The 13,936-nt window shown below is 37.8% G+C and overlaps 1 protein-coding gene across 1 annotated transcript in view; it reads left to right on the top strand.

Annotated features, from left to right (window-relative positions):
• The window catches only part of CAB39 (calcium binding protein 39), an 88,352-nt gene that overhangs the window by 27,181 nt on the left and 47,235 nt on the right, over window positions 1–13,936 (top strand). Inside the window, exon 2 of the mRNA XM_087424708.1 lies at window positions 9,982–10,137. Within this exon, the coding sequence (XP_087280834.1) occupies window positions 10,024–10,137 (114 nt within the window). The 5' untranslated portion in view covers window positions 9,982–10,023. The remainder of the gene's footprint in view (window positions 1–9,981; window positions 10,138–13,936) is intronic.

Raw genomic sequence — 13,936 nt, 5'->3', positions numbered from 1 at the left:
TTGATTATCATACCCAGTATATAATTTCCAGTATATCTTTTTTATTGTGGTTTATTTGAATCAGGGTCCTGAGAAGGTCCATGCATTTGACTATGTCTAGTGAGTCTCTTTTATCATGAACATTCTTTGCTGCTTTTTTTTCCCTCCTCTGGTGCTATTTGATTTGTTGGAGAAACGCAGTATTTGTCTCGTCAAGTGTCTCTTGTTCCGGGTTTGACTCACTGCTTCCTTGTGCTGTTGTTTCACTTGTTTCTCCATCCCCTGTTTCCTGTAGACTGATACATCTAGAAGCTTGATTAGATTCAGAATTTTTTTTTTTTTAGTGGGGGAAAGGAGGTCAAATATTTTTATAGATGGAGCTTTGTACTTCCTATTGCATGGTATCATGAGACACATTGATGTCTTGTTGTCCTATTTTTAGTGATAGATCGGCATGTTCCAAGTTGTCAGCTCCAGTGTATCCACTAGGAAGTTCTCGATCAGCATTTCACCTACTGGTTTTAGTGGTCATTGATGATTGTGGCCTAGATCCATTATTTCACCAAGAATTACAAAATGGTATTTTCTATTTTTCTTTCTACATTTATTAACTATGTGAATCTTTTATAACGAACTTTCCCTTGTGACTTATTTGGTTACCCCAAATACAGGCTATACAGAAAAAACAGGCTAAATGTGCCATTCCCTTCCTTTTATTTACCAATTTTTAGGGTGTTGAGTTGTTCCCGCATACTCCAAGGTGACCAATGAATTTTTTATTTTTTAGTGTTATAATTTTCATAGATCTTAATGTTTTACTTATATTAGCTATATTATTGTGTATATGTGTATATTGTATATATTAGATACATAATAATTTATATATCATATATATGCAAATGTTTAATTTGCATGTCAGTTCCTTGTGGTCATTTTTCTTTTTTATGCCCAAATTGTACCATCTTAGGCCTGTGGGAGCCTTTCAGATTGGCTCCTTTTGTCTTGCTTGGCATGACCCCATTCATCTTTGCTTTCTGAGGTAACGTGTCCCAGACTCATCTTGTGTATTTCCTGCTCCTTCATGGAGCCCTGGTTCTTTTTAGTGGGAATGATCTTCTCTTAATTTTTTAAATAGCACTTTCATAAGCAGGAAAAACAGTATTACATGCACATTGTAAATTCTTAACTTTAAGAAAAATTTAATATACAATTCACATTCTCACTACCGCATTATTAACCTTTGATATTTTTTTTCTTGGTTAGCATATGTGTCTGCGTATATAGATCACACATGAGAGTATAATATATACTTATGCACCTTTGTGTCTTAAGAGGAACTGTGGGCATTTTTTTGTGTTAGTAGAAATCTTCAGAAGCATTGATTTTAAATGACTTCATAATGTTCAATTATGTTGTCTGAGGATTTTGTTGTTTTCCCCTTTTTCCAGTTTTAAATAACTGTTCGGTTGCCATCTTGATATATAAATCGTAAAGAAGCAGGTTTAAGAGAGAAACATTTTTAAACAGACTGATATATAATGAATGTATTCTTTGCAACATGGAAGATACTGGATAACCTGATAGATAGTGCATAAGATTTGGAGTCAAAACCTTGCTTGAAGTCCCAGCTCTTCTACTTTATTAACTAGCTTCGTGGTATTTGAACAAATCATCCAATATTTTTGAGCCATAGCTTACTCATTGATAGAAAAGAAAAAAAACTTCTCTTAGGAATGAAGGATCAAAAGAGTTCTACTGTTTCTTTGAAGATCAAAAGAAATAGTTCATTCGTTCTACAGATATTCTTTGTGTGCCAGGCACTATTCCAGGTTCTGGGTATACAGCACTGAATGAGTGAAACCAACGAATCCTTGTCTTCATGGGACTTAGATTAATATTAATAGCGAAGGGAGCAGGTAAACATGTGTCAGGGTGTGGTGATAAGTACTGGAAGAGCAGTGAAGCAGGATAAGGAGATGCGAGTGAGGAGAGGTGCTATTTTGGAAACAGTGGTCTGAGAAGGCCCTATCGACAGGTTGTCACTTGAGTAGAAGTGTGAGTAAAATGAGGAAGAGAGCCATGGTGATTTGAGCTACGAGCTCTCCGTGAACAGTATGGGGAATGTACTTAGGCCTGGCCAGGGAGGCCTGGCCCTGGGCTGTCAAGCCGGGGAGTGTGGCTGAAGCCTTGAATGTAAGAGATGAGAACAGAGAGGAGTAGGTCACAAGGAGCCTTGTAGGCCATGGTCAGGAGTGGATTTTGTTCTGAGTGAAATGAGAAGTCACTAGGGGAGAGATTGAACAGAGAAGTGATGATGCTTTGTAAATTGTAAAGGGTAGTACTACTTCAGAGATCTTACATTATTTTAAATACTGCTACTAGTACACCACTCCAACCACCTGGTTTACCATCTAGGCTATAAAAGAGTATTAGTATGACTGCTGCATAGTATCCAATGTAGAACATCACTGGCCCCTGAAAGTCTGGTCAAGATATATTCATGGCAAAACACACTCCAAAGTCTTGTATGCACTTGAACCCTTACTTTTGGTTTTGACATAGTTGATGAGGAGCAGTGTATTTGGTAGCTTTGGTAGTTAACCAGAGTTTCAGCTCCTTCTCAAACTGCTGGTGGTTTACCTTAATGCAACTAAGTCATTGTATCTTATTTGTAGCTAAGAAGGGCATGTATGCTACCCATCCAAAAGCTGAATCAAAACTTTTAGATATAGGTTTAAAAAGAAAACTAAGATCACTCATTTTATATTGCTATCCAGTCTGTGTAGATACTGTTTTTCCCATTTTGGTTGTGGAAATAGTAGTCACGAATCAGATTTTAGAAGCAAAAAAAAAAAAAAACCCACATAACTATCCTTTGCTACTCTTTATTCAGATTTTTACCACATCCAGATATTGAGCTAAGCACTTTAAACACGTTATTTAATTCTTATACCACATTGTGAGGTAGCTATCATTTTTCCCATTTTAGAGATGAGGAAAGGGAGCTTAGAAAAGTCTTAAGTCGGCTAAGCCATGGTGAAGTTAGGATTGGAACCCAGGCTATCTTTAAAGCCCATGTAACTAACTACTGTGCTTTATATAATTGCTCCGCACTGTTAAATTGAGAGTCTAGCACCTAACACAATATCTGGCATATTGTATATATTCAGTATTTATTTGAATTAAGTAACATTAACCCTAGAAGCAGTCAGAGCGGGGTATCTAAAGAAATGTGTTCAGGTGTGTACAACATTTCACCCTTGCCACACTTGCTTGATTAAGTACCTTAATAGTCCTTGTGTGCGACAATCTTATTGTTGTGTATGGGGTTTTCTGTTTGTTTGCAGTTCTTGCATTTGACCACCAAGTTTATGAGTCAGCTCTAACAGATATGTTAGTGTAGAGTCTTATGAACTCAACTGTCTAGGAATGTGTTGTCATTCAGCAGCTTTTCATTATTATCTTTAAACACACACCCACATCCATACACACCAGAATGTTGTCTTCTTGAGAGCAGGCGCTCTTGATGCCTTAAGTTTGTGGCATATAGTGAGTGTGCAGTTGGTATTTGAGTGACTGAATGTCCTAATGAGTGGCTTATGGACCATTTGACTACTTTCCAGGATTTGTCAATACATAGGTGAATAGAGTTAGTTATAGTTAGGAGTATATCCACAAGCCAAAAGCAGTCAGATTGTCTAAGAAGGGCAGTACCAACAGTCCTAACTTTAATGATGTAACAGAGCAGTGATTTGAAGTTTTTGTGCTTTATAAGACGGAAGTGACCATTTCTAGTATCAGTTGGTCTCCATCTGTTTCAGAGAAGAGAGTTGGCTCCCTGTGCAAAAGACCACAAGTATAGAGCAAGTGATGAAAAGGAGAATGTATACTAAACTGTTAATACCAGCTGTCTCTACAAGCTTTGTGGGTGATTTTCACTTTCTACCTTATGTAGTCCCATTAAAGTTTGAATTTTGCACAATGAACAGCATAATCATTTTTTAAAAGCTAGAAGTTTAACTCTCAGTGGTGGACTTAGATGCAGGAATAGATAGATTTTCTTTATTCTGACACCCCCCCCCCCCGCCCCCGGGCCACAAAGATACAGAAGCTAGCAGAAGGCTATGCTTATGTAAACAACAGCACAAAAAGCAGTGCTTCTTTTTTTTTTTTTTTCTTAATGATTCCAGTGGTTAATAAATGTCCCAATCATTGCAACAACCAAATTTTCCAAAACATCCCCTAGGAGTGATATTGGCTCCATTGACAACTTCTGCCCTATGTGGAGAATAGTGAAGGTCTTCACTTGGTGTCTGTAGGGATAGAGAAATTCAGAAAATAGAATTGACTGAAACTGTGAACCGAGTGTATATGGAAGAGTTAAGGAGTGGAAAGAGTCTGGTATGGTGACCATCTTTTGTGATTGGTTGACAATGGATCCATTCATCATGAAAGGGAACTTAGAAAAAGAAGCAGGACTTGGGGATGAAGTTTGAGTTGTCTGGAGAGTATCTATAGGGAGTAGCAGTTGGACATGTAGACCGAATGATTGGGGCAGGAGATAGATTTCAGGTTGTTGAAATCATGGGTAGATGAGATCACTCAGAGAGAATATAGGGGAAGAAGACAGCCAAGGATGGAACTTTAAGGACATCAACATTGGAGTAAAGATGAGCCATTGAATTAAATGCAGAAAGAAAGGGCATTTGGAGAGACAGGAAAACAGGGGAGAGCAATGCATGAAAGCTAAGGGGGTGTAGAGTGCTAAATGTTCATGCAAAATTTAGCACGCAGTCCCATAAATGTTAATTTTGTTTATTTATTTATTTATTTTGTGAGGAAGATCAGCCCTGAGCTAACATCTGCCAATCCTCCTCTTTTTGCTGAGGAAGACTGGCCCTGGGCTAACATCCATGCCCATCTTCCTCCACTTTATATGGGACGCCGCCACAGCACGGCCTGACAAGCGGTATGTTGGTGTGCGCCCGGGATCCAAACCGGTGAACCCCGGGCCACCGCAGCAGAGTGCGCGCGCTTAACTGCTTGCGCCACCAGGCCAGCCCCATAAATGTTAATTTTAATATGAGAGTAGGATGTTAAATTATTCTCTGCTTCTCCCCTTCCACCAGCCCCCCAAATTTTCCAGTTAAATTTCCCCTTCAAGTCTTCTTTATCTTTGGGATTCAAGCATACATCACTAATTACCATCAGGAGCAGGCTTACGTCCAGTTTGAGAGATGGTAGGTGTGGGTTTCCACAGCCCTTCTTAGAATCCTGACAGTGGCTGGCTTTATCCCAATTGTGTTAATAATTTTGGTTCAGCCCAAGGAATCCTGCTGAAGTTTATTATGAACCAATTTTTTTTTTTTTGAAGGGACAGAGGGAAATTAGTTGTATTTGAAAGCTAAATGAATTTTTTCAATTATAATGTGTATTTTTGTCCATTTTCCTTCATGAACTCCAGTTATGTCCAAAACATAGATTAGGCAGTTTTAAAACACTATTAAGAAAAATTCTGAACATACAGAAAAGTTGAGTAACAATGAAAACCCATATTCTCACCGTCTAGATTTACACACTGAGATTTTTACCATATTTGCAAATGTGGTACTCTGGCTTAGAGGCAGTTGGCGTATTCAGGGAACAGAAGGGACATCAGTGGGGCTGGACCTCTGTGATAAAGGCCAGAGTGCCAGGCTGTGAGTTAGAGGTGAGTAAAGCCTAGAGCGCCATGGTGAGGAGTTCGGATTTTATTATAATAAGGGCAATGAAAAGTTTCTGAAGGGCCTTAGTCAGTCGATTCTTCTTATTGTTCCCTAAAATTCTGCCAGATACTTCTAACGAAATACTGCTGCTGATAAAGGAGGCAAGGGGAAAATGAGAAAGGCAAGCAGATTGTTATGGTGAAAAGTGTCTTTTAACCATCTTAACCTGTGTTTAACCGTTGCTGCCTCCAGCTTGGGCTTCTCCGTACTCTTGGGATTGTCATTTCCAAAGCTCAGATATATGCCTATGTGTTTCACGTCCTTCAGGGTCAGAGCACTTTGAATGGTCCCGCTGGATGGTGGACCAGGCCCTTTTGAAGACACCGTCTCCACTCCAGGGAGAAAGCGTGGGGGCTGAAGAGTTAGTGATGCCTTTGCTGTGAGCATTTGAGCCTTGTTGGAAGGTCATGTGTTGTTCTGTGAAGGGATTAACTTCCATTTTTTGTAAGGATTGAAGTAAGGAGACTGAAGCAAGAGTTGAAGCATGAAGCTCAACTCTTTTTAAAACTAAGTTTGTATTTGGTTCCAAATCTTCTTGTTCCTCTTTATTATCACTAAAATCATTTAGTGAGTCATGAAATCTGTTTAGTCACCCGTATTTTTTAAAAATAGATCCAGAACACAATCATCAATTCTATTGAGATGACCATATATTTCCTAAAGTTTCCTATGGATTTGATGTATAAAATGTTTAGGTTTCTTGATAGTAAACAACTCTATAATTCTTGGAAAAGTGCTGTTTGATCATTTAAAAAAAAAAGAATTGAATAAAATAGAAATTTTTACCCTTGTGTGTGTGTATGTGTGCATGCACATTTGTGTAACATTAAGTTGTTTGTTGTAAATCATGATCAAAGTTTGAAAAACTGCTGGTTCTGTTGGCTCTAACTTTCAAAGTAAAATTAGTAAATTGGCAGCCTTACTTTTCTCTGTCATTTAGCCTTCCATTCAAATGTTTTATGGGTAGTACTTTTTATGTATTAAAGATAGATTGTTTTATATCATCCATTGATTTCTCTAAACTCAGTTCTTATGTATATCAAAATTATACATGTGTATAATTGAAGGAAGCAAATAGTTACAAAAAGGGCTTATAAGAAAAAATACCAGCGCCCCCACCTTTTTCCTGCTCTCTGGAGGCAGCACCCTTCAGCTCTTGACTGATTGTTCTGGAATCTTTCTCCACATCTTTAATGAACATGCTTACATGACACATCCATGATTTCACCATATTACTTGTAACATTAGCCTCAATAGCTGCTTTTGTTTTCTTTATTGTACTGGTTGTAAATTCAGTAACACAATAAATACTTAGTAGCTCTATGCATATTAATCTAACATGTTTATTAAGAACTTTATTTCTTAAAGCATTACTCTTCTTACCCTTTCAGCAATGTTCTAGGCATATGTATTGTCTACCTACTTTGTCATCACTTAGAAGCCATTCATGAATTTTAAACTTTTCTCTGTTTTCAATTATTTTAAAAAGTTGGATCACTGAGTGGCATACACTATATCATTAGTATAAGATATTTAAGCTTAATATGTAGCAAACTTAGACATAAGAAACAGAAATTCTAAGGCAGAAGTTTTAAGGGCTGTGATTTCTTTGTTTTTGCCCCCCAAAATCTTGGAGGGTTGTGTTGCATAAGAATTAGTGAATCTGAGGATGTACATGAAGGAAATAAAAGGATTTGTTTAATTACTGCACTCATACTTTAAAATAAGAACTAGATAATTCTTATAAGTTTTATAATAAAGTTATTTATATAGTTCTTATTCTTTTACTTAATGATTATACTCTGCATTTTAAAAACAATAAATCATAAAAGAATACATAAAGTGTGTGTGTGAGAGAGAGAGGGAGGGAGGGTGGGGAGGAGAAAATATGAGCATGTCATGAATAGCTTCACCACTGTAATTGGATCCTGCTGAGGAGTGTCCACTTCTTGTTTTGGGTACTTGTTGCTAACTGTATTTCCTCAAAGTACAGTCTTAATAGTTTATATGTTCTGCAGAATCTTGGCTGCCTTGTGTACTAATAAAGAGGAATGGTTGTGTCATGCTTCCCCTTTCCCTTGCAGAGGCATTTCACATATGTGTTCTCTTTGACAGCTATACTCTTTCTGCTGTGACCAGTATTTGGTGTGTGGTAGGACTTTTTTAAACCCCTTTTGCCCTGGAGAGTCACTTCTTCCACTGTTGAGCCAGAGCTGAAAATATCTCTGTTGCATAGCACCATAACACTTCCTGCAAAATACCATTACATTCCCACCCTCCACCCAGCAGTGACTTGTAGCATCACTGCTATTATTTGCAGAGTACAAATAGGAAAGATTATATTTCAGAGGATTTATTCTCAGTGTGAGTCCACTCTGTTTATGGAGAAGCAACCTGCATTGCCCTGCACTTCCCTCAAAAAAAATAGATTAAAAAGGAAAAAGTAATGGAAAAGAATGATCCAGGATTTGTGTTCCATCTAGCCAGGTAATCAGAGAGATGGTGTAACACCACTTGGAAGTAAATCACCTGTGGTTGATCGAAACTTCTTGTCATGGAAAGGATATTTAGAAGTAAATTTATGCATCTTTGAATTTTGACAACCTGTGTTTGAGGACATTTTCCTTTGATTAATGAAGATGTGGTTTTAATTTGATCAAAAAAGGATTTCAAGCTGAGAGAAGGTGAGCTATATAGGTGATATTTGGGTCTAGAGATTGGTCAGAGCTGTTCATATCAAAACGTGCCAAGAAATAACACACTTGTTCATGATTTAGTTGTAGGCTTAGCATTAGCATTCATTTGCATGCTCTTTTCCCCTCAGTGTTTATTTGTAAGGAGATATGCAGATCACTGTATCTCAAACTTTAGAGAAAAAACATTCACATAAAGTTTTCAAATGAGGTCTTAGGCAAAGTTCAAAAGAACTGTTATGATGCTATGCTGTGGAGATGTTTTATGATGATGTGGAGAAGACAAAGTAGGGTTGGGATATCTGAGACCCACCTCTCCCTACTTTGGCGGAGGTGGGGAGTAGGTGCCAGGGGCAGTTAAAGGTAGGAGTTGGGAAGTTGACTGTTTGAAAACCACCGATCTAAGTGATCCATAAGGTTCTTCTGAAAAGTGTTATCTTTTGGTGTAGTATGAGGTTGTTTAGTGCCTACAAGTATAACTTCTTTTAGTTTATTTAGTGAAAGAAATTAGAACTTCCGGCATGTTCCCAAGTTACTTCCGTTGCTTGTCCTGTTAGCTTTGTTTTTTTCATGGTGATTTCTTGGAATAGTTGATGTCCTCCTTTTGCATGATGTAAGATTGCGGTTTATGTGGTTGAAATGTCGTTTTCTGCTACCTGTAAAAAATTAAGAACTTTCAGAAGTTCGTTATCCCCGGGGTTTTCTCCAGTGAGCTCCTTTGTAGGAGATAGTCACATCCAGGCAGAAAGAGCACACAGTGAAACTGTCACTGAGGGGATGGGAGGATCTGATGGGATATTTGCCCAAGGCTCCGTCCAAGGTTCTTTTCACTTCTGAGACCCTCTGACTGACTGAAGAGGAAGATGGCTGTGCCGAGGAAGTGTGTGCCTACTGGGGTGCTTAGGAGGAAGCAGCAAGAACACTGGAAAAGGAGCATTTGGAGAGACTTATATAGTGGACCTATTGCTAGTGATGTTTATTAGCTAAGCTCCTGACACGACTTTTGCTTCAGTTTTCTCAACTGTGAAATAGAAATATCTATTAATTGGAGGTGCCTTGTGGTGATTAAGGACACTTTGGATCAAGACAGACCTGAGCCAGTTTTACCACTTCGTACCTTGAGCCGTTTCTTAACCTCATTAAAATTCTCCTGTAAATGGGAGTAATAATGTCCCTCAGGGAATGGTTGAAAAGATCCCATGAGATGATGCTTAGCCTGGGGCTTGGCAGTACTAGTTGCCTGTGAGTGGTAGCTGCTGCCACCTACATCATCAGCACCAGCATGTTCCTCCTCAAATGGGTGGTTAGGAGAGGATGTGATAAAAAAGACGTTTTGAAAAGTATGAAGTGTTCTGTAATTCTAAGATACATCTCTGTATTATCATTTCTCTCATATATTTGTGGGTTTCCCAGTTCCTACTGATTTTAAAAGTCTTGTAAAATGACTTTCTCAAATACTGGTTTTCTTCTCAGATTAGGAATTAGAAAGTATGTCTTCTGTTGACTTCGCTTTTTCTTACTGGTGTCTTGTGCTGTGTCCTCAGGTAAAGCAGGCAGAGCCCAGCAAGGCATCTGTCGCTGCCGCCATGCCGTTCCCATTCGGGAAGTCTCACAAATCGCCAGCAGACATTGTGAAGAACCTGAAGGAGAGCATGGCCGTTCTTGAAAAGCAAGACATTTCTGACAAAAAAGCAGAAAAGGTATGTATTTGGCTTTATTTTATATTTTGAATCTTTTGATTAGGAGGGAAATGTAAGACAAATTATGAGGTGATTTTTAAAAATCAGTAACTCCCAATTTGGGTTTATTTGGGGGTTTTAAAAGATAGTCCTAAAGTGGCATTTGCTGCTGCTTGCATACCTTGTTTTCTCCTGTACTACCATCTAACAAATATATTTCTAACTTTTTTCTCAGTTTTTCATTTGAGGTTTTCAAGTTTATTTACATTTTGTGTTTTTTTTCATTGCTGAAGTGGTTTGTTGATTCCTCAAATCAGTGTTTCCACTGGGAGTCTTCCTGAGGAGATAGCTCTCCTGGTTTTCTTTCTGTGGTCCCTGTATCCATGATGAGCATCTCTCTCTACGCAATCACCACTGTCCAAAACCTGACTTTCATCCCAATCTCTCGCCCCTCTCTTCTCTAAAACACCATCTTTCACTAAATAGTATGAACTTCTACTTCCTAAGGGGTTTATGAATTGACCATGACTTCCATTCCTACTTGAGGAAGATCCTCATGACCTTTCTTCTGGACCTTAGCAGTAGCCTCCTTAGTGCTCTTTCTAAAATATCTCCCCTGCCTTCAAGCTTCAGTGCAGACTCCTCTCGTGGCACACAAGACCTTTTGTGACCTGGTCTCTGCTTCTGTAGATGAATTTCAACCCCTCTCTCCCTTATTCTGTATGCGCTAGCAATCTCAACCTGCCTCTGTTCATTGAAAGCAACTAAAGGAAATAATCAGCTATTTGTACTATTTTTAATGACTTTGTGTTATTCTCCCCCACTCCATTTCCACCTCAGCCCCCATTCATCTTTCAGAACCACCCTATGCATTTCTTTTTCCTAGATGGCTCCCCAGAATACTCCCTCTCCTGCCCCACCCTTGCCCCCTAAAATAAATCTCTACCATTTGTCCACCTCCCTTGGAAATGCCAGGACTGCCACCATCTTCAGCCTGATTTTATGTTGTATTTTGTGTTGTATTTTTGTCTCCCTTACTAGACCATGAGCTCTTTGACCATTTCTGGCCCACCTGTTTTCTCCACAGTACCTGACTCCCATAGGCTGGATGCTTGCTATTTGTTAAATGAGTGTTTGATTAGAGTGACATTTTCCTCCCTATCTTTTCTTTTAGGAGCTTGTTTTCTATTTTGGGTTGAAGGTTAGACTGCTTAACTGCTACCATCTTTTTAAGTCTAAGACTTTGCGGTTTACCTGTGGTCTTGCAAGGAAAAGAATTTCACTCATGGGGTTAAGATTTGTAATTACAGGCTATTGAGTTGCTATATCTTTCTGTCATTGGAAGCAGTCTACAATTAGTAAAATTTTCTATAATTCAACTTTACTTTAGATCTTCCGTGGAAATTCTAGACAGTTTCTTGCATACTTGTAGTAAGCGATATAGGTAAATGTTAATAATATGATGAAACTTCTTTTAAAAATGTCTAGCTTAACAGAAGACAGCTGGATTTTCATATCTGCGTTTGCATTCAATCTGCAGTCATATGTTATTTTGGTTAAAGTATATAAAGAAAATCTGACCTGATACAGATGTACAGTTGGAAAAGAGAGGAGTATTTTAATAGCCTTTCAGATAATTTTGAATATTTTTTGATATCACACAAAAATATGACAGTTGATATTTTCTTGGTTGTAATACAGTCTGAAACTATATGAATGAACTTTTCATACTCTGCACTTTGAAAGGATCTTTTATCCATGTATGATTTTGAAACATGCATTGGCCATTTAGAAAGTATTGGATCACTGATTTATATACATCTTGCACATGTTGACACAGTATTGAAAATTCACATCTTTAAATATCACCACTGATCTCGTCAGAAAAATCTAAACATCGGGAAGTGGTCAAACTTATTCATGTTGTATTTAAATTTCAAAATTCACATTTGGCAACAAATACTGTTAGTTGTTTTCCTTAAAGTGACAGGTTCACTTCATTCATTTTCGAGAAAATGTCTGCCAAATATCCAAGCCTGAATAATTTATCAGTTTTTCTTTCAAGCAGAAATGATGTTCCATAAAAAAGCAGCTTGTTGAGCTCATAGCTCAAACAATCATACAAGTACTTTTCCTTAAGTCAGCCAATCGTATTTCAGTAAGGGGCAGAAGGTGTTTTATGCGTATTTCCTGTTTATCACACCAAATGTTTAAAAGATGTGTCTTATCTTTTTGACATTTTAGAGATCAAGATTTAATAAATATTTTTTTTAAAGAATATTTTTTCTGCTTCCTCGTGACATTCTTAAGTGAAACTGGCTAGCTTTTTTTTTTTTTTTAAGTGAGTTTATGGTAATGAAGATTACAACAATGGCTAATAATACCCAGTTTGGTGCCACTGCCTCTACTCAGGCTAAGGGGTCAGCACCATCAGTGCAAATGGCAATACAGTGGAAAAAGGCAATTAATGTGTTAGTATTAAAATGAAAACAGCTTTGACCTCATGGACCCCTTGAAAGTGTCTCGAGGGACCCCAAGGGGTCCACACTTCCTGAAATCTACTGTGATAGCCAATGGAAGGTGTATGTGTAGGAGGCATCAGGTAGGGGAGTGTCCTAATTTAGATGGGTTCTATGGGGAAGCCTTATTGAGGAGGTGGCATTGGAGTCCTCTAATGATAGAAAACAAGTTTAGTGTCTGATGGAATCCACATCATCTACTTGATTTCAACCAGAGACAGTTTTGCCCTCCACGGAGACATTTAGCAATGTCTGGAGACTTTGTTGGTTATAACACTGGAGGGAGGGCTGCTGGTGACCTCTAGTAGAGGCCAGAGATACTGCTAAACATGAGAGAGCCTCCTACAACAAAGAATTATCTGACCCCAAATGTCAGTAACACCGGGGTTGAGAACTGCTGCTCTAAACCTAAGCAAGAAGAGACCTCCTGCTGTTAGGGTAAACAAAGCAAAGAAAGATAGTTGAATTTATGAAAAATAACTTTCATTTCAAAGGAAGGGGACAACTCTGAAGAGTAATCCATGCAAATTATTCTGAAATAGATTAAGAATAGAGAGGAAAAGCCTGAAATTTCTGTTTCATTTTCTTAGCAAGATTTAAAAGGAGGTAGCAACTAGTACAAATGGTAAAGATGAGGGAACTGAGACCTGAAAACAATAGAAAGATGAAAATCTAATCACTAAATTAAAAACCATGGAAAACAGTTTTGATATCATACTTAAGACTTAAAACTTCAAGGTTGTCTCATTAAAACCAGAGTGCTGGCTCTGACTTGTTATATAGCATTATCCTGGAAATTCTAGCCAATGCAGAAAGAAGTGGTTTAGAAATTAAAAATGCAGCTATTGCAAATCAAGAGGGAAAATTACAGTGTTGAAATAGTCATGTATCTTTACAAAACTCAAGAGAATCAATGCGAAAATGAGAGTTCACTAGGGCAGCTAAATAAATAGAAAATTCATAGCTTCCCTAAATACCAATCAAAACTATCTAGAAGTTGTAATTTTTTTAAAAAGTATTTCATTTACAATAGCAACAAAAAAAGTAGAAGATGTCTGGAATAACTTTGATCAGGAAGTATGCAGAACCTATATGAAGAAAACTGTAAAACCTTACTCAGAGGCACAAAAGAATACTTGGTCCATGTTATTGGATGGAATATAGCTAAGATGCCATTTCTTCTCAAATTAATTTTTAATCTTAAAGCAATTCCATTTAAATCACAGCAGGATCTTCTTATGACTTGACAAAAAACGATTCTGAAGTTCTGGAAGAATAAATAAAATAGCTGCAAAGTTGGG

The sequence above is a fragment of the Ceratotherium simum genome, chromosome 37 (genome assembly GCF_057802395.1).
Source record: "Ceratotherium simum simum isolate JZ-2026a chromosome 37, ASM5780239v1, whole genome shotgun sequence".
In the NCBI taxonomy this organism is placed as follows: domain Eukaryota; kingdom Metazoa; phylum Chordata; class Mammalia; order Perissodactyla; family Rhinocerotidae; genus Ceratotherium; species Ceratotherium simum.
The sequence above is the reverse complement of the archived record's forward strand: the minus strand, read 5'-3'. Positions and strand labels throughout refer to the sequence as shown.